We start from the raw sequence: 21,192 nt of genomic DNA on the forward strand, positions 1-21,192 counted from the left end.
ATTTGAAATATATAAATGTGAGTTAGTAATTCCTATCCACCATCTTTTACATATTACAGTATTAGAAATTCTTGTACAGGAAATAAGGATTTGTCAAGGAGAAACTTTTTCAGTTTGTTTTCAAATTTTACTTTGCTGTCTGTCATACATTGTATATCCCTGGCAAATGATCAAAAACTTAAGTTGTGGCATTGTGCACTCCTTTTTGCACTAAAGACAACCATGATGTGGAGTAATGATTGTAATTTTTTTGAACTGCAGTGGATTATTTACAGTAAACTTCATGAGAGAATAGATATACTGTGAAGCAGTAGTCAGAATGCCTAACTCCTTAAACATGTGTCTACTAGATGATTGTGGATGAGCACCATATATTATTATTACACTATGTTTTTGATCTATGGAGACTTTCTTTCTTTAAGAAGAGTTATACCAGAATATTGTTCCAAATGACATTATTGAATGAAAATATCCAAAATATGTCAACTTACTGATTTGTCTCTCCCCAACATTTGCAGTGATTCTGAGTGCAAATGTGGCTCAACTAAGTTGGTTTAGGAGTTCCCAAATGTGCTTTTTCCAGTTTAAATTCTCATCAATGTGGATATACAAGAATTTTGAAGTTTCCCCCCTATTTATTACTTCCTCGCCATGTGTAGTACCCCTAGAAATGCAGAACTGAATAACTTGCATCTTTTTAAAATTTAGAGTGAGACTATTGGCAGAAAAACAGTCAGTCATACTTTTAAGAACATTGTTTACCATTTCTTTTGTTTCTGTAATTTTGCTAAGGATTGATTACAGCACTAGTGTTATTTGCAAAAAGGACTAATTCTGCTTGTTGTGTATTAGAAGATCATTTACATATATAAGGAACATTAATGGGCCTCAGATTGAGGACCCCATATGTGATTTCTCCCTAGTCAGAATTATGTCCTCAGACTATACTGGTTGAATTACTAAGTACAACATAATGCATTCTTTTGGTTAGATAAGACATTATCTATTGGTTGGCTGTATCATCATTCCCATAATACTTCAATTTATCTAGGAGTGTACTATGATTCACACAGATGACTGCCTAGTCAGAATTATGTCCTCAGACTATACTGGTTGAATTACTAAGTACAACATAATGCTTTCTTTTGGTCAGATAAGACAGTATCCATTGATTGGCTGTATCATCATCCAATAAAACTTCAATTTATCTAGGAGAGTATTATGATTCACACAGATGACTGCCTTAGATAGCTCGCAGAAACTACCAGCCAGCACTATTTTATTATTTAATGCTTGTATAATTTTGCAAGTGAATATGCAAATGGCATGTTGGAATGTTGTTAGAAGGGAGACAGGAAAAGTAACCATAGGGGTAGATAGTGTTACTATTAAGGAGAAAGAGACCATATTAACCCACTGTACACGTGTAGCTAATGTATTTAACAACAATCTCTTAAGTGTAGGTGAAAAAATTGGTGAGAATAGTTCAAAAGAAAAATCCAAGCAGTACATGGAAGAGTCAGTTTTGAGAAATCTTAGTCAGATTAAGTTTTGAGAAATCTTAGATTAATTTTTACCCATCAACCTCATGTGAAATAAGGAACATCATTAAATATTTGAAAAATAAATGTTCTGTTGGAGTAGATGACATCTCTAACAAGATATTAAATCAATTTGGAGCAGTTACAGCTAATGTTCCAAGTCACATATGTAATGCATCACTAACTCAGGATATTTTCCCAGACAGGTTAAAATACATCATTGTCAACCCTCTCTACAGAAAATGGGCACCACAGATGTCAATAATTACCGGCCAGGTTCCTTGCTTACAGCATTTTCAAAAATTGTCGCAAAAGTAATCTACTCAAGAATGTAGCATCTCAACAGTAATGGGATACTTAGTAATCACAGTTCGGATTTCAAAAATGCTGGCCCACTGAGACAGCAATATACACCTTCATTGCCCACATAATTTAGACTTTAAATGGTAAAATGTCACCAATAGGAATTTTCTGTGGCTTATCCAAAGTATTTGATTGTGTGAATCATGAAATCATGTTACAGAAATTACAGTTGTATGGTATAAATGGAACAGCATTTGAATGATTTAACTCATATTTGTAGAACAGGAAGCAAAATGTTTCTTTAAATGATTTAAGTGATTTAAGGACGTTTGCCACTTCATCTAACTGAGGTGAAATTACATTAGGTGTTGCACAGGGTTCGATCATGGTCCCCTTCTTTTCTTGACACATGTGAATGACCTCCCTTCTTATCTGAAACAAGAAGCTACACTGACACTGTTTGCTGATGATTCAAGCATCATTATTAATCCAGTAAAAGGAACTCCAATGGAAAATGATACAAATAACGTCTTTGGATAAGTTATTAATTGGTTTTCTGTGAATGGGCTTGCTCTGGACTTTGAAAACACACAGTATATCCAATTTTCTGCTGCAAGGAGTACAATTTTTCAATAGATATAACACATCAAGAGAAGTCAGTATCCAGGGTAGAGCATACTAAGTTTTTAGGTGTACATATAGATGAGAATCTTAATTGGAAACTAATATTTTGGATCTCCTAAAGTGACTATGTTCAGCAACTTTTCCAGACAAAATAATTGCCATTTTGAGGATATAGAAATTAGTAAGCTAACATACTTTGCATACTTTCACTCTCTGATGTCATATTTTGGGGTAACTCAACACGTAGGCAAAAAGTATTCACTGCTTAAAAGAAAGTGGTTAGAATAATGTGTAGGGCTCATAGTCGCATATGCTGTAGGCATCTGTTTAAAGGGTTAGGAATTCTTACAACAACCTCACAGTACATTTACTCAGTAATGATTTTTTTTCTCAACAACATGGATCAGTTTAAAAACAGCAGTGACATTTATGATTATAGTACCAGAAGAAAGAAAGACTTACACTATCCTCTGCTTAACAATACAAGAGAAGGAAGGTTGCCACTCATCATATAGTGGAGACGCTGAGTTGCGATAGGCACAATAAAAAGATTCACACAATCATAGCTTTCGGCCATTAAGGCCTTTGTCACCAGTAGACACACATACACACACGCACACACTCACTCACGCAAGTGCAACTTGCACACACGTCTGCAGTCTCAGAGAGCTGCAACTACACAACAGTAATAGTTTCAAAAATATATTTAAATCATATCTCCGTGACAACTCCTTCCATACCACAGATGAATTCTTGAATAGGATTAAATAAATCTATAGGTATAATATATGCATTTTGTGCCATTTAAGGGAATAGGGTAGGTAATGAAAGTTTTAAGCTTTTTTTTAAAAGAAAAAAAGAAAAAAATACCTTGATTCATGTGTGCGTTTCATATGCACTTGACACATTCCACATCATAACATTTACTGTGAGATTGATCAATGGATCACGTAACTTAACTAACTAGCATTCTCAGTAGAGCAACTCATCTGAAATGCAGTGCGTGATTTGTTGAGGGTATTATTGTTGCTCAAGTGGGACACTAATTGTAGAATACACCAGAAATTGAAACAGGTCAGTAGTTAGTAACATCTCTCCTATCACTTAAATATGGGTTTCACAATGACATATTCCAGTCTCTCTGGAAAAATACCTCGAACTACTGATGCATTCATTGCACATCTCAAGTAGGACTAGGTTTATGGGAACAAATCTTTAGTGCTCTATTGGGAACACCATCAAAACCAGATGAGCTTTTATTTTTGAGAGAATATATAATTTTCTTAATTTCAGAAGGAGAAGTTGGTGATATATTCATTTGTTTGAATGTTATGAAAGTTACTTTTTCAGTATACTGCTGTGGTTTTTCTCTGAAACTGTTTGTTCCTATACTTTCTGCTGTGTTTGAGAAATGATTATTAAAAGTATTAGCTACAAGTGACTCAGTTCAGTAATTATGTTATCCTTTTCTGTGGCTGGTTGTCCTTTCTCTCATTTCATTACTGTCCATATAGCCTTAAGTCTGTTGTTGGAATTACTGATTTCTGGCATTGTGTGTATGTTCCTTGATTTTTTAATGCCGTTTCTTAGTAATTTCAAGTAATTTTTATAGTGTGCAACTAATGCAGGCTATCTACTTCTTTTTTCCAGCCGATACATTTCCCTTTTACTTTCACAATATACTTTAATCCCTGTACTGATCCATGGTTTTTTACGTGGCAGTTTAATGTCATTTCTTATTAGCTTTTATAGAAAGCTATTTTCAAATGACGATGTGAATTTATCTTGGGATAGGTTAAGTTTCACATTAGCATTTGGTTAATTATAAATTTCATCCCAGTTCATCTATTGTAAACTAATCTTAAAAACTTTTGTCCTGAAGTTGTTAATTATTCTAACTGATTTCCACAGAAGAGTGTCAATACTGTAAGTTGGTAACTTATTTATCCTAACTATCCAAGCATTATGATCAGAGGGAGCATTTGTTACTGTTTAAATAGTTATTTCTTGTTCTGAGCTTCACCAAACAAAACATTATCAATTTGGGTGCTGTCTTTATCCACCCATGTTGGAAAGTTAATCACTGATATCAAATTGTAGAATCCAGATAAGGTTTCCAGATAATTTTTCCTATGAGAATCCTTGAAAAAATTTACATTGAAGTCATGGCAGACTATTAACTGCTTGCTGCTGTCTGACAGATAGCATGGTAAGGAATCCAGATTCCTCATAAACATTTCAAAATTTCCCAGTGGGGACTACATAAAGTTACAATTAAAAGTGAACTATTTTTCTGTATTAGTTCACAAGCACACAATGCTCTCTGTTGGTCAATACAAAATCTGCTAGTCTCAATGATACTGAACTTGTGCCCTGTATTAATGTATGTAACAACTCCTTTTCCCATATTATTTCTCCATGAATAAGCTGCTAGAGTGTAATCTTTTATATGTAACTTGTATTTTCCAAACAGACAAGAAACTAGCTTTACAACATAAAAAATTAGGCATTGCTCATTTAAATTACAGTAATAACATATAAACATAATTATGAACTATTCTTTTAGTCTTTTCACACTTTCTACTGCACACAACCCCATTTACCTGGAGCTGACTTTAGAATCATGATCATGCAGCCACACCTTCATTACATCTTCTGCCAGTATGAAAAATTGAGTCAGCATCCCCTTGTGGTGAGTGAGATATTGAACACAAAAGTAGTGAAACATAAGTAGTAAGCACTTGCAATCCCATTTTTTTAAATTTATTGGCAACTACTCAGAATTCTGTAAGTAATCTTTAACTGTGTGGTATGTTTTATTTAGGAGGTACACTTTGACTGCCTTTTTAAATAGGTTTATTGAGTTATTTCTATTATTTCATTGGGCAGTTTAATATTAAGTTATAATCTCTGACAGAAAGTGCTGTTTATAGATTTTTTACTTTTTTTCATAACAAACGTAAGAAGAAATTGACTCTTCTTATATTAAAGAACTTCTTCACTAGACTGTGATGTCCTGAAATATGCCGTTAAATGAGGTACACTCCACATTATTCTCCCCATATCATCCACAGTAGCTGAATTTTTAACCCCTCCACCCTACACTCCCATACCCGACTAAAAAATCTCTGCAGCATCCTGCTCATCAGACCTTACCCTCCTTCTGCATAAATATCTTGCCTTACAATTCATATGCCTGTCTCTGTAAGACTTTCAGAGGCATGCTCTCACTACTCAGTACACCAGCTCTCTCACTGGAAAGCCTTCTCCACAAATGGACATACCACTTGCAAAACAACTCGTACCTTGTACCAAAGTGTGTGTAACCACCATCCAAGCTTTTCCATTGGTAATAGTGGTTACTATTGTTTGCCTTCCTCGTCTCCAGGTCCCTGCTACTTCCATTTATAGATGCCAGTGTTGGTATGTATAAAAGGAGATGAACAATTCCTCAGAACACAAAGGCATGGGAAAATGGTTTATTGAAGAAGGACATTTTCAATTTTCTTATGAATCCTTGTCCTGTCTGAGTTTGTTCCCAGTCATTCATAGCCTTGTTATGTTTCTCTTATTATATTACATTTATCATTTCTCTCTATGTAGGTGGTCACGTATAAAATATTTTTGTAATTGTAGGAGAAAGTTAGTAAAGACATTTTGTTAAAAGATCTCACCACAAAGAAAACCGCCTTTGTTTTAATGATTGCCAGCCCAACTTGTGTATCATATATGTGACAAACTCTTATTTATTTCGTGATAATACAAAATGAGCTACCCTTCTTTGAACTCTTTTGATGACCAGTCTCAATTCTATCTGGTAAGGGTCGCATATTGTGGAGCAGTGCTCAAGAAGAGGATGCACAGAAGTAATTTTATTTACACATCAAGTTCTGTAGTACCAAATTGAGGAGCAAATTTCCAAGGTCATGGAACATGTCAGTACATGAAATTATAACATAAATGTAATAACAGATAAAAATAAAATGTTTATGAAGTAGTATATGCACTCTCTTTAATAGTTATATGTTGCACCTTCTAAGCGTTCTGCCAATAAAACACAGTCTTCAGTTTGCCTCCCCCGTAACATTTTCTTCGTGATCATTCCAGTTCAAGTTATTGGTCATTGTAATCCCTGGATATTTAGTTGAATTAACTGCATTTAGATTTGTGTGATTTATCATGTAACCAAAATACTTAGTTTCTGTTGTTCCAATTTACTATCTTTTTTCCATTCTGATTTTCTTTATAATAGATAATTTCTCTCTCTCTCTCTAGTTTTTATTGCATCACAATTTTTTCCACATTCATGGCAAGCAGTTGTAATACATTGCCAATCTTTGTAACTGCAGGTCTCACTCAACTTCCATGTTCCACCATGTTCCAGGATGTATCCTTTTACGTTGAAGACAAGTATTCTTAAGTTATTTTTGGCAGCAAACTGACATAACTTAGCTACATTGTCATTATTTCCATCATCTAATGTTTATCTCCCTGACACTTCTCATTCTTTTCATTGAGTGTGGTATTAAAGTCTCCATACTAACATTAGATTTAATTTTCATACTTTACTACTGACGACTTCAGGGTCCTTATAAAGTTGTTCTTTTATTCTTACTTTTGTTTCCTCTGTTATTTGCTGTTATTATTGCTATATTCCTAAGTCTACTTTTTATTCTCAGCTTATTAAAGTCTCCATGTTCACATTTCCATTACAGAAGGCCTTTCCTAATCAATTTTACTAATAGGAATCCTGTTCCAGACTGTCCTGTTCTTCTTTCATTTCCACTATTTCCTTTCAGACTAAGCTGATGCAATAGCTCCATACTTAACAATCATATATAACTGCTTGCTTGTCGAAAGATCCGACCCAAAGACTTGAAAGTTGAACAACTCGATATTAGAGTAATCCACTGAATTACACACCAATATCACGGAACATCGATATGTAGCAGGATTTTGGAACATACGCTGCGCTCGAACATTATGAATCACCTCAAAGGAAACGATTTATTGACAAAAAGCCAACATGGATACAGAAAATATCATTCTTGTGAAGCACAACTACCTCTTTATTCTCATGAAGTTATGAGTGTTATCGACAGGGTATGTCAAATTGATTCCATATTTTTAGATTTCCAGAAGGCATTTGACACCATTCCTCACAAGCAACTTCTAATTAAATTGCGTGCCTGTGAATTATTGTCTCAGTTATTTGACTGGATTCATAATTTCCTGTCTGAAAGGTCACAGTTCATAGTACCTGATGGAAAGTCACTGAGTAAACCGGAAGTAATATCTGTCATTCCCCAAGGAAGTGGTATAGGCGCTCTGTTGTCTCTGATCTACATGAACAGCTCAGGAGACAATCTGAGAAACCTTCCTCTTATTATTGTTTGCAGATGATGCAGTCATTTACCGTCTTGTGAAGTCATCAGATTATCAAAACAAACTGCAGAATGATTTAGACAAGATATCTGTATGCTGTAAAAAGTGGCAGGTGACTCTAAATAATGAAAAGTGTGAAGTCACCCACATGAATACTAATAGAAAACTGCCCTTAGGGACATGGGTGACAAGAATGGGAAGAAAGCCAGTGTGCATTCCATGTGCCTACTGGGTACAGTCATTCCAGACATGGGACGGGTCCTTCCGAATGTCATGAAGAGCCCAGGGTGCAGCCAGCTGTATGTGGTGGCTCATGTCAGTAACAATGATGTGTGTTGCTTTGGATTGGAAGAGATTCTCTCTGGTTTCGAGCAGCTATCTGATATGGTAAAAGCTGCCAGTCTCACTTGCAGGATGAAAGCAGAGCTGACCACTTGCATTATAATTGACCGGACCAAGGCAGATCTCTGGTACAGAGTCAAGTCTGAATCAGAGACTCAGATGGTGGTGGGGGTTCCTTACATGCAGGAAGTGGCTAAGCAGGTAGCAGGGTTTGTGGCACCGACTGGGTATTTTAGGTTAGAAGGTCTCAGGGAAACACCGAAGGGCTTCAGTTCAATGGTTGCAGGTCGAACACAGGGAGAATGTAATCTAGAGACCACTGGTAAAACAGTTGTAAACTGTCACACCTGTGTTGGGAAAGAACCAGAGCTCCAAGCGCTAATAGAAAGACTGATGCTCAAACCAATATAGGCACTGAAAGCTGGGTAAAGCCAGAAATAACTTCACCCGAAATATTTGCAAAGGACCTAACGGTGTTCGCGGAGGATATGTTACATTCAGTTGGTGGTGGCATGTTTGTTGCTGTTAGAACCAGTTTATCTTGTAGTAGAACTGAAGTATATAGTTCCTGTGTATTAGTGAGGGTAGAGGTCATTCTTTGCAACTAGAATAAAATAACAATTGGATCCTTTTACTGACATCCCCAATCAGATGATACAGTTGCTGAAAGGTTCAAAGAAAATTTGACTCTAATTTCAAACACTTAGCCAACGGATACAGTTATAGTTTGTGTTGACTTCAATTTACCCTTGACGTGTTGGTGAAAATACATATTTAAATCTGGAGGTATGCATAAAACATCATCCAAAATCATGCTAAATGCATTCTCTGAAAATTATTTCAAGCAGTTAGTTCATGAGCACACTTGAATAATAAATGGTTGTGAAAACCCACTTTACCTCTTAGCAACAATAATCCTGAGCTAATAATGAGCATCAAAATGGATGCAGGGATTAGTGAACACAGGTTTGTCGTAGAAAGATTGATTACCATAACTAAAAAATCCACCAAAAATAAAAGAAAAATATATCTATTCATAAAAGCAGATAAAAATTCACCGACAGCTTCTTGAGAGACAATCTCCACGCCTTCGAAATTAACAGCCTAAGTGTTGACCAGATGTGGCTTGAATTCAGAGAAATAGTATCAACAGCAACTGAGAGATAAGTTAACAAATGATGGAGCTGATCCACCATGGTACACAAAACACATCAAAACACAATTGCAGAAACAACAAAAAAGGCATACCAATTTTAAATGAACACAAAATACCCAAAATTGGCAACCTTTTATAGAAGCTCAAAATTTAGCACAGACTTCAATACAATGTGCTTGTTATATTTTCCACAATGAAACTTTCTCTCGAAACCTGGCAGAAAATCCAGAGAGATTATGGCCATATGTAAAGTATGCTAGCAGCAAGACAAAATCAGTGCCTTCTCTGTGCGATAGCAATGGCAATACTATTGATGACAATGCTGCCAAATCAGAGTTACTAAACCCAGCCTTCCATAATTCCTTCACCAAAGAAGACGACGTAAATATTCCAAAATTCGAATCGAGAACAGCTGCCAAAATGAGTAAAATAGTAGTAGATATTCTCAGAGTAGTGGAGCAACTTAAATCACTTAATAAAAGCAAATGCAGTCCACATTGCATACCAATTAGATTCCTTTCAGATCATGCTAATGCAATAGCTCCATACTTAACGATCAAATACAATCACTTGTTCAATGAAAGATCCATACCCAAGACTTGAAAGTGGCACAGATCACAACAATTTACAAGAAAGGCAGTAGGAGTAATCCACTGAATTACAACCTTATCATTAATGTCAATATGTAGCAGAATTTTGGAACATATATTGTGTTTAAACATTATGAATTACCTCAAAGAGAACTGTCTATTGACACTAGGTCAACACAGATTTAGAAAGTTTTCTGTTGTGAAACACAACTAGATTTTTACTCACATGAAGTGTTGAGTGCTATTGACACGGTTTTCAAATTAATTAACTTTTCTAGATTTCCAGAAGGCTTTTGACACTTACCTCACAAGTGGTTTGGAGTCAGATTGCGTGATTACAGAATATCCTCTCAGTCATGCAACTAGATTCATGATTTCCTATCATAGAGGTCACAGTTCGTAGTAACTGATGGAAAGTCATTGAGTAAAACAGAAGTGCTTTCTGGCATTCCTTATAGGCCCTCTGCTGTTCCTTATCTATATAAACAATTTAGGAGACAATCTCAGCTGCTGTCTGAGGTTGTTTGCAGATGGTACTGCCATTTATCATCTAGTAACAAGTTGCAAAATGATTTAGAATAGATATCTGTATGGTGCGAAAATTATCAGTTGACCCTAATTAATGAAAAGTGTGAGGTCATCCTCTTGAGTGCTAAAAGGAATCCCTTAAACTTTGATTACTTGATAAATCAGTCAAATCTAAAGGCCATAAATTCAAGCAAATACCTGGGAATTACAAGCATGAACAACTTAAATAGGAAAGAATATATAGAAAATGATGTGGGGAATACTAGATGGGGTTAACAGAGTACACTGAGAAAGTTCAAGAAATAGGGTAGAGAGTGTCATGGGCATGATAAGGATTTGGGGTGGACATCATTAAAGCAAAGGCATTTCTTGTTGTGGCGGGATCTTCTCATGAAATTTAAATCACCAACTTTCTCCTACGGATGTGAAAATATGTTGTTGATAGTGACCTATATAGGGAGAAACACTCATCATAATAAAAAAAGGGTAAAATAGAGCTCGCACAGGAAGATATAGGTATTGAGTTTTGCTGTGTGCTGTTTGAAAGTGGAATAATAGAGAATTATTCTGAACGTGGTTTGATGAAACCTCTGCCAGGCACTTAAATGTGATTTGTAGAGTAGCCATGTAGATGTAGATGTAGATGTAAGTTACACAAATCTCAACACTGCAAATCCAACTAAATACTCAGGGATTAAATTTATGAATAAATTAAATTGGAATGATTACGTAGTTAATGTTGTATGGAAAGCATACCAAAGACTGCATTCTGTTGGCAAAACACTCAGAAAATGTAACAGGTCTACTAAAGAGACTGCTTGCACTATGCTTTTGCACCCTCTTCTGGAGTATTGGTTTGCGGTGTAGGATCTACACAAGACATATTGACGGAGGAAATCATGAAACTTCAAAGAAGGGCAGCTCGTTGTGTATTATCCTGTGCCACATATAAGATACATGAATTGGGGTGACAGTCATTAAAATAAAGGCTTTTTCTGCAGCAGCATCTTCTCATGAAGTTTCAATCACCAACTTCCTCCTCAGAATGTGAAAAGATTTTGCTGGCTCCCACCTACAAAGGAAGAAATGATCATCATAATAAAATAAGATAAATCAGAGCTCTTACAAGAAGATTTTAGAGTTCATTATTCCTGTGTGCTGTTCAAGAGTGGAACGGTAGAGAAGTAGATTAAAGATGGTTTATGAATCCTGTGCCAGGCACTTAATTGTGAATTATGGAGTAATCGTGTAAATGTAGGTAGATGTAGATGTATGCAATAGAGATACTGTATAACATCCATCTGTTCTTACTGTTGCAACCTCACTTATCACAGAGCTACAATATAATACCAAAACTTCACAATTCCTTCCACTCTTCCTTCCCGTTTCCCATTTTTTTCTTTTAATATTTTATTTATATCAAGCTGCTATTGCCAAATCTTTTATCTTTTCTTCTTGCCAAGATCATGTTTTCTATATCCTGATGCTATAATGTTATTTTTTTTATTGTGGAGGATCTGGATTTGTTGTAGGGTTTACAGTCCTGTGAAGGTTGACTTACTACATCTGTTGATTTCTCCATGCTATAGACTGTGGCATATTCATTGTGTGACTCCTCTGTCCAGCTTGAGTGGCTGTACCTGTAGCTACACTATTGCCACCATAGTCCCAGCTTCACGGGAATGCCCAAATCCTCCTCTTCTGTGGTGAAAGAGCTGTTGATAAGATGATGTCTCATAGAAGGAGCATAATAGTTTCATTGTGCAAGGGGTAGCCAAAAAAACTGGAATTGTTTTTAACAGCTATATATTTTCAAATTGTTTACAAAACAACCTTATCTCCATCAAAATACTCTGCATTACAACTAATACATTTGTCCTGCCAGTGGTTCCACTATTCGAGACATTTTTTGTAGTTAACTTTTGAAATGACTGACAGCTCCTCCCTCATTTTTTTCTTGACTTCTTCAATGTTGTCAAATTGGTGTTCTTTCATGCCCCTTTTCATGCATGGAAATACATAAAAGTTGCAGGAAGCCAGGTCAGGTGAGTAAAGTGCATGGGGCAGCGGAAACGTGCCATTTTTAGCAAAAACTAACAGAGACGACCGTGTGTGCAGGTGCGTTGTTGTGGTGGAAGAACCAGTCTACTGTCTGCCACATATTGGGTCTGAACCGAGCTCCAAGATAACTCACTAATCTCTTATGATCGATCAGTTGTTGATCGACAGTCTGTGAGCTCAAGTGCTCAAATTTTTTCAATATTTTCATCAATTTGGGTAGTTGATGGACGTCCAGAATGATTTTTGTCATCAATCGACATGGCGCCATTTTTAAATTGAGCAAACCATTTGTACACTTGAGTTTTTCCTGTAGCATCATCTTGCTAAGCTGTTTACAACATTAAAACAGTTTTAGCAGCATTTTTATCAAACAGATAAGACTCTTTCACAGCCCCACATTGTTCACTTAAACTTGCCATCATAAAAACAAAACAAGAACAAAACATTGTTAGCAAACACAGTCACTGCAGATGAACAGAACAAGCCAGGTTGACAGTGCAGGTGGCACTGAACTGGCAATGAGTTGAGCTACACACGCCTAGTGTCAGAAATGTGTACTATACAAGCTCTATTAAGCAGTACTCACCAATTATTTCCATTGCCCTCTTCTACTTATTTAATGTCCTACTAAGTCTACATCTACATCTACATCCACACTCTGCAAACCACTGTGAGGTGCATGACAGAGGGTATATCCCATTGTGCCAGTCATTAGGGTTGCTTCCTGTTCCATTCACGTATTGAGCACAGGAAGAATGATTGTTCCCTCTATGTGCACAGTAATTATTCTAATCTTATCTTCACGATCCAAGTGTGAGCAATACATAAGGGGTTTTATTATATCCCCAGAGTAATCATTTAAAGCCAGTTCTTGAAACTTTGTTCATAGAGTTTCTCAGGATAGTTTACATCTGTTGTCAAGAGTCTGCCATTTCAGTTCCTTCATTATCTCTGTGACACTCTCCCGTGGATTAAACAAACCAGTTACCTGTCGTGCTGCACTTCTCTGTATACATTCAATATCCCCTGTTAGTCCTTTGTGGTACAGGTTCCACACACTTGAGCAATATTCTAAGATGGGTCGCATGAGTGATTTGTAAGCAATCTCTTGCACTTTCCCAGTATTCTACCAATACCCATGACTGAATCTATGCGTTCATTCTATTTCATATCCCTACAAAGTGTTACACCCAGGTGTTTGTATGAGTTGGTTGATTCCAGCAGTGCCTCATTGATATTATAGCTATAGGATACCACATTTTTTCATTTTGTAAAGTGCACAATTTTACATTTGTGAACATGTCGAGCAAGTAAGTACACATTGTTTGTGTTGCAGCTAAATATTGTAGAATCTACTAATTCTGGAAAAAAACTATGTAATTTTAATTTTGTTTTCTCTTTTACTTCACAGGTGAAAGAAAACGATGGCTTGCCTAAAAAGCTCTGCGGAGACTGCATGAAAAAATTATTTTCTTGGCAACAATTTTATATAAAATGCTGTGACACACAAAGAAAATTAGAAAAGAATTTCACTGACAGAATCAAGAGACTGAGTGAAAATAATGCAGAGAATTCAGATAATAAGGAAAATTTGTGTACTGAGTTAGAATTTCATTCTGAGAGAATTAACTCCTCAAATGAATCAAAGGAACCAAAGAAGAATACTTGTGGACCTAAGAAACAAAGTTCAAACAAAAAATATTCAGCTGGGTCAAGAAAAGCTAAACGGCAAAAATGCAAGACTAAGTATCATAAAATATCATCTAGTTGCAGGGTTGTTGGTGCAGCTATTTCAGATTCTGGCCACACAAAAAGTGCCACTGAATGTGTTGGTGCAAGTGGTGTAGTACAGATTAGGTCAGATGATAAGCAAAATATTATAGAATCAGCTGAAGATAAGGGTTGCACTGAGGATTTAAGAAGTACTCCTCTGAAAGAGGATGGTTATGAAAAAGAAAGTGAGAAAAATGTGGGCAATACTGAAGCCATGGAAGTATCATTCTCAGGAGTGCCAGGAGATCCTGTTGATTCATTAAATAGGGAAAAAGATGATGTCTCCTCAGAGGAAGTAGAAATTCGCTCAGCTGATCAATGCAGTGCACAGGGCCAGAGTGATCCAAGCAGATTTGCTAGTTATGAAGAAGAAATCAAGACACAAATCTCTGATAAAAGTAATTCTGAAAATAACAGTAATGATCCATTGTCAAAAAAATCAAAAGTAAATGAGAAGAGTATCTACCATTGTCATATATGTGAGAGAAACATTTTGCACAAGTATAGATATGATTTGCATATGGCCATGCATGATCATAAACGTGAATATAAATGTGATAAATGTTCCAAAAAATTGAGAAGCAAGTGCTCCTTGAGGTAGGAACTGTGCACGTTTAAAACGTTTTATGGAATTCAAAATAGATGAAACTTATATGCTTTCATAGCATCCTATTAGCTTTGTGTCTGCCATGTGCACACGGTGGAAACAGTTATTGCTTCCATAACTGACTCCATTGCAGGTATAAAATTAAATAAAAATAAATAAATGGAAGAACAGAAAATATAGCATCCCTTACGGTTCAGTACTTCATATCTTCCTATGTTTAGTCTATACTGAGTCTGATATTCATAGATTAAACAATCACTCGCAAAATAAAAAATAAAAAATTAATGATGATGCAAACACACTGATTAGACACCCACAATTAATCAAAATTTGACAGTTTCAGACAAGAGTAAAAGCATTAGCTGAAGCAGCAGGTAATTGACTCACAGCAGTTTTAAGCTTACTATTATGCAATTCTGCACTAACGGTCCCCAAATTACCATTTTCTTTTGGGCTTTTGACATTTTCCTCTAGATCACTACAGGCAATACTGAATGGTTCCTTGAACAAGTTCACATATTATTCCTTTCACACCCCTCCAGACCTCAGTGTCAACTGGATTTGAACTTTTTTCCTTTCATTCAAACAGTAATGTGTATTAGAGTATTAGAAATATCGTGTTGTGACCATATACTCCATGCATAAAGTTCCTCATTATTCACTTGCTAAAGAACTAGAATAGAATCAGCGCAACTAGAAACTGATAAAAAAATTAATTTTTTTGTGTGTGGAAGTCAATTTCTTTAATTTTTTATTTTTTCAGTACTTGTTGTCTTTTGAAGTTATTTGCTGCTGAATTTGAACAGAAATGAACAAATCAAGTGTTGACAAATCAGAAGATGTATTGGCTGTAGACTTTCATGTGCTGTTTAGATACTTGTTTCAGATTGTTGTAATTTTAGGGTTGCTGCCCTAAGAATAATGTGTAGCTGCATTGGTGTTATGTTTTGTTTGCAGGTACCACATGATGACACATTCAGAGAACCATAATTACTGCTGCCATGTTTGTGGGCAGCTGTTTCGCAGTGCTTCATCATTGTGTAATCATGTTCGGTTGCACAGTGAAGCCAAACACCATGTTTGCTCATTGTGTGGAAAAGCATTTCATCAGAGCTATTCATTGCAAGTCCACATGAGATCACACACAGGTGTGTTGCACAGTGGTTTTGACAAGAATATATTTCTCACTGAACATTTAACCATTGAATGCAGCCGTGTGTTAGAACTTAGTTCCATAACCTTGCAGCTGGTACAAACATTGCAAGAAGTATCAAATGAAGCACAGTTGTATAAAGAGCACTTACTGACATTTTTGTGGACGTTAGAAAATGGTTTCTAGTCAATTGTTTGTCACTAAGTTTTAAAAAGACACACTACATTTAGTTCAGAACTTGTAAGAGGTTTCCTCCCTGCTTATGTTTAAAATATGATGACACTCAGGTAAAGATGCTGACTGTGTGAAATTCTTGGCATTACATATTGATGATAAATTCATAACAATGAAAATAATCAATTATTGGCATTATAATGTAATTGTAAGTCTTTCCGCTCCCGGGATTGGAATGACTCCTTACCCTCTCCCTTAAAACCCACATCCTTTCGTCTTTCCCTCTCCTTCCCTCTTTCCTGATGAAGCAACCGTTTGTTGCAAAAGCTTGAATTTTGTGTGTATGTTTGTGTGTCTATCGACCTGCCAGCGCTTTTGTTTGGTAAGTCTCATCATCTTTGTTTTTAGTTATAATGTAATTGGATACATAAAAAATCTACTCACCAAGCAGCGGCAGGAGGCAAACTCACAAAATTGTTTAGGTTTTACAAATTTTCAGAACCAGTGGCTTGTTCTTCTGGCAGAAGAGTTGAAGTGGAAGGAAGAAGGGTGAAGGAAAAGAACTGGAGAGGTTTAGGAAAAGGGGCACTGTTCAGATAAGTCACACGGAACCTCTTGTCAGGGGAGACTTTCTGGATGGAATAAGAAGGAAAGACTGATTGTTGGGGACTGCATTGGATGAGATTTGAGAAGTGTGAGCTTAAAGATGGAAGACAGGGTGATATGCAAGACAGAGATTATGACTAAAACATCTTGCATGAGTTAATAATCTGAGTGAAAAGCTAAGTGCACAGTATGTAACAGACGTAGGAGGGAGGTGGAGAAAAATAGACAGGTCAGAAAATGACAGATGTAGAAACTAAAATCGAGTGAAGAACGGAGTAGTTATTGTGAGGAAGTGATGAAACAGAAGGAATCAACGTAAATTAAGGTCAGGTGGGTGGTGAGAACCAAGGACATGTAATGCAAGTTCCCACCTGCAGAGTTTTGAGAAACTAGTGTCTGGGGGAAGAATCCAGATGTCGCAAGTGGTGAAACAGACACCGAGGTCATGACTGTCATGTTGTAGAGCATGCTCTGCAACAGGATATTGTGTGTTTGCCTATGCCCATTCATCCTGACTGATAATTGGGTGGTAGTCATACACTATGATAGTGTATGTTTTTCCAGTTGCACGGCTGGAATAGATGGTGATAGGAAGGTGCACACAGCAAGTCTTGCAGTGGGGATGGTCACAGGGGTAGGAGCCATAGTGTAGGGAGATGGGAACAGGAGGAGCATAGGGTCTGAGAAGCATATTGCGTACTAATTTTCTGATTTTTCTGATTTTTTTCCCCTGCATTTCTTCTGTTTTTCTATCTTTTCCTACCCTCTGCCTCCCATTTTGCCACTCCCCATTTCTTACACTCCAGATTGTTCTCTCTTGCCACGATGAATCCCATCACATATTATGTCCATCCTTTTCAAAAATATGCTTTTGCACTATCAAAATTAAGGTTCCACATTCTGTTTTTTGAAATCTGCTTGTCTCTTGGAGTTACTCCCAAAGGCCTAACATTGAAAGTACTGCTTCTGGATGTAATCCTACTCTACACCAGGCTCTTTTACAGTTTCCAATACAGCATCTCTTACATTTACCCGACTAATCTGCGACCTATATGCCTCATCTGCCAGTTTTCACTCCACCAGACTTCTCTCCTTTTATAAAACCCTGCAATTCCAACTTCAGACTGCAACAACATGCTAGACTTCACCTCAGAAAGTTATCCCACCTGCTCCTCAAATACCTCAACAGTGCTTTTCTCCATCCTGTCCTTCTGCAGCTCCCCAAACAGCCACACCAACAACCAACACTCCTCTGCTACAAACCGAGCTTGGTCAGCTGCCTTAACGTCCCACAGCGTTTACCACTGCCTCCCACACTATTAATAAATCACAATCACAAAAACTCCCAACTCCCAACATTACAGTGTTCTCAACCTCTTTCCAAAATAACTCTCCCCTCCTGAATTATCTGTATTATTCAAGGGTCTCAATTTCAGCACTAAACCTGCATTTAATCATGTTGCTTTGTTTAAGGACCCATTTGCCTTTCCAGGCATTGTCAACTGGAAATATCACTTTGCAACCCACTTCCAAAACCTATCCAATAGCAAACCTGACACTGACCGCTGCCTCGAAGAACAGATCTGACCATGATCTCAACTTGATCCACTACCTCAAAACCATCCCATATAAGCCTTCCGAGAATTCCCCACGTCCAGCATTGCTCACAACCCTTCCTCAGGTCCCTACAACATGACCCTAACCTGCCCTCTGCAGAACTCCAGGCTCCTAAAAGCTGATAACTCCATCATTATCCTCCCAGCAGACAAAGGATCTACCACTATGGTACTTGACCAATAGGAGTATGTTAGTGAAGATCTATGCCAGATAGCTGACAACTGTACGTACAGCATCTGCCATCAAGATCCCATCCCTGTGATTCAGTCTGACCTGCAGTCCCTCCTAAAACCCCCAGGCCCCTCACAAGGACGTACACCTCAGTCCATAGAACTTCTCGCTCCACCCAAACTGCACACCCCCACCTTTTACCTTGTGGATCTTAACTCGTGCACGATGTTTTAGTTTTTGATCTCTGTCTTGCGCATTACCCTGTCTTCTACCTTTAAGCTCTCAGGTTTTCAAATCTCATCTGGTGCTGTCCTCAACAATCAGTCTTTGCTTCTCATCCTGTGCAGTAAGTCTCCACTGACATGGTGTTCTGGGTGACTTTTCTAAATTGTACCCCTTTTCCTAAATCTTTTCAGTCCTTTTCCTTCATCCATCTCCCTTCCCCTTCAACTCTTCTGCCATAAGAAGGACCCACTGGCTCCAAAAACTTGTAAAAGTTAAACGGTTTTGTGTGTGTGTTCTACTACTGCTGCTTGACGAGTAGATTTTTTACCTATCCATTTACATTATGATGATAAATTAAGTATCACATAGGCCTAACTGCACAGATGTTGTCAGATGTAAGTGACATAAAAATTAAAAAAAAAAAAACAAAAGAACTTAATATACTTCACCCACTTTCATTCCATAATTTCATAAGGGACTATTTTGTAGGTAATTTTGCAAGCCAAGCTAATGTTTTCCATGTCCAAAAACTTGTAATATGAATTATTTGTAGTGTGCTCCCAAAAAGTCTTGCAGACACCTGTTCAAGGAACTGGGGAAACTAACTGCTGATGTGGGTGTTTATTCCTTAATGAATAATATATATATATATATATTTTTTTTTTCAACCAATAGCAGAGTGCAGGGAATAAACACTAGAAATAAGAATAATCTTCCTGAAGTTTTAGTCAGTCACTTTTGCTCAGGAAGGCTTCAGTTATTCAGAAACACACATTTTCAATAACTTGCCAGCCACCATAAAAATTTTAACCTCTAATAAAGTTCAGTTTAAGAGGGTTCTAAAGGATTTAACGATTTATTGGTTACAAACCCCTCCCACTCCATTGACAAAATGTTTAGTAGAACCAGTTGAACTGTATATGATTAATATTATCAATAATGTTTTATGTAAAATCTGAAAATTGCAGGTTTTTGATTGAAACATGAGTAGGGGCTAGTTACAATCTTCTAAATTTGCTAGTGGTGGCCCAAACCCCTGTATGTAAAGAAACAAGTAAAATGCAGGTGATCAGTATTTGGGCTTCGCATTTCTGATTTTAAACCTTCACTTAAAATGAATTACTGTGCCAATAAATTGGACTGGACATTTAGGGCACTATGCAATTATTTTGCATGTGGGGCTAAAAAACCTCGCATACACTGCGTGTCATACAAAACTTATAAATGATCATCCATTTCCAATATGAAATTATTTGGATATTATCAAAAAGTGTTCCAACACCCTAACTTGGGAGACTCTGATGTTTTCCAGTGAGCAGTTTATTCTCCTTATGTGTATGAAACATATTTTGTACTTTTCCAATAACTATTCCTGCATACAAACATTGTGCCATTGAACATTCCAGTCAGTTGTATGTTTTCAGTTCACCAGAAGTTATTTGAGACTTAACAGATCCTTTGATAAGCTAGTAAAGAGGACAAGGAAAGCTGTACTGTAGTCACATTGTTTACAAAGTGTTTGTTTTACAAGCAATTAATGTTTGCTCCACCTGTGACTAAGCACTAAGTCATTTACAGTCTAATGGACAGATTGTACACAAAGCTTACAAACAGGTATCATTAAACCAAAATGAAGCCAAAAAGTTACTATTTTGTTTTGTTGTGAATACTTATGTCATACAGCATATCACAGGTGGACAGTATATCTAATTCACTGTAAGACATATGCTTTGCACTATAAAATCAGTCTAAAGCAAACCACAGTATGGATGGTTTGCATCCCCCAAAGCAACATAACAAACAGTATAATTTGCACTCTTATATCTAACTTAAACCTTTTCTTTTCCCATATCAAATTTTCTGACCTACCTATCCCATGCTCTGATCTGTAGAATGCCAGTTTTGCTTTTCCTGATGACAGCATCCTCCTGAATATTCCCAAAGTGGAGATACGAATGAGGGACTGTTAGCTTTGTAATATTTTACCCAAGAGGATACCATCACAGTTTAACTATACAGTAGAACTACATGGCCTCGGAAAGATCAATAGCTGTAGTTTCCCCATTGCATGCCATTGTTTGCTGTAACAGCACAGCAAGTCAATGTTAGCTGATGTTTCAGAGCCAGATCAGTCAGTTATCAGACTCTTGTCTCTGCAGCTACTGAAAAGGCTGCTGCTTGTCTTCAGGAACCACATGTTTATCTGGCTTAGCTGTGCAGATACCACTCTGTTGTGGCTGCACCTGTGGCATGGATGTCTGTGTTGTTGAGGCATGCAAGATGCACCACTTCAGCAAGATCAGTGGTTCATTCATAGGGGGGAGGGGGGGATGTGT

At 36.9% G+C, this 21,192-nt stretch overlaps 1 protein-coding gene across 1 annotated transcript in view; it reads left to right on the top strand.

Annotated features, from left to right (window-relative positions):
• The window catches only part of LOC124777364 (zinc finger protein 37 homolog), an 88,814-nt gene that overhangs the window by 9,367 nt on the left and 58,255 nt on the right, over positions 1-21,192 (top strand). Inside the window, exons 2-3 of the mRNA XM_047252745.1 lie at positions 13,942-14,900; positions 15,868-16,058. Coding sequence (XP_047108701.1) covers positions 13,942-14,900; positions 15,868-16,058 — 1,150 coding nt within the window. The remainder of the gene's footprint in view (positions 1-13,941; positions 14,901-15,867; positions 16,059-21,192) is intronic.

This window comes from Schistocerca piceifrons, chromosome 1 (genome assembly GCF_021461385.2).
Source record: "Schistocerca piceifrons isolate TAMUIC-IGC-003096 chromosome 1, iqSchPice1.1, whole genome shotgun sequence".
Lineage (NCBI taxonomy): Eukaryota > Metazoa > Arthropoda > Insecta > Orthoptera > Acrididae > Schistocerca > Schistocerca piceifrons.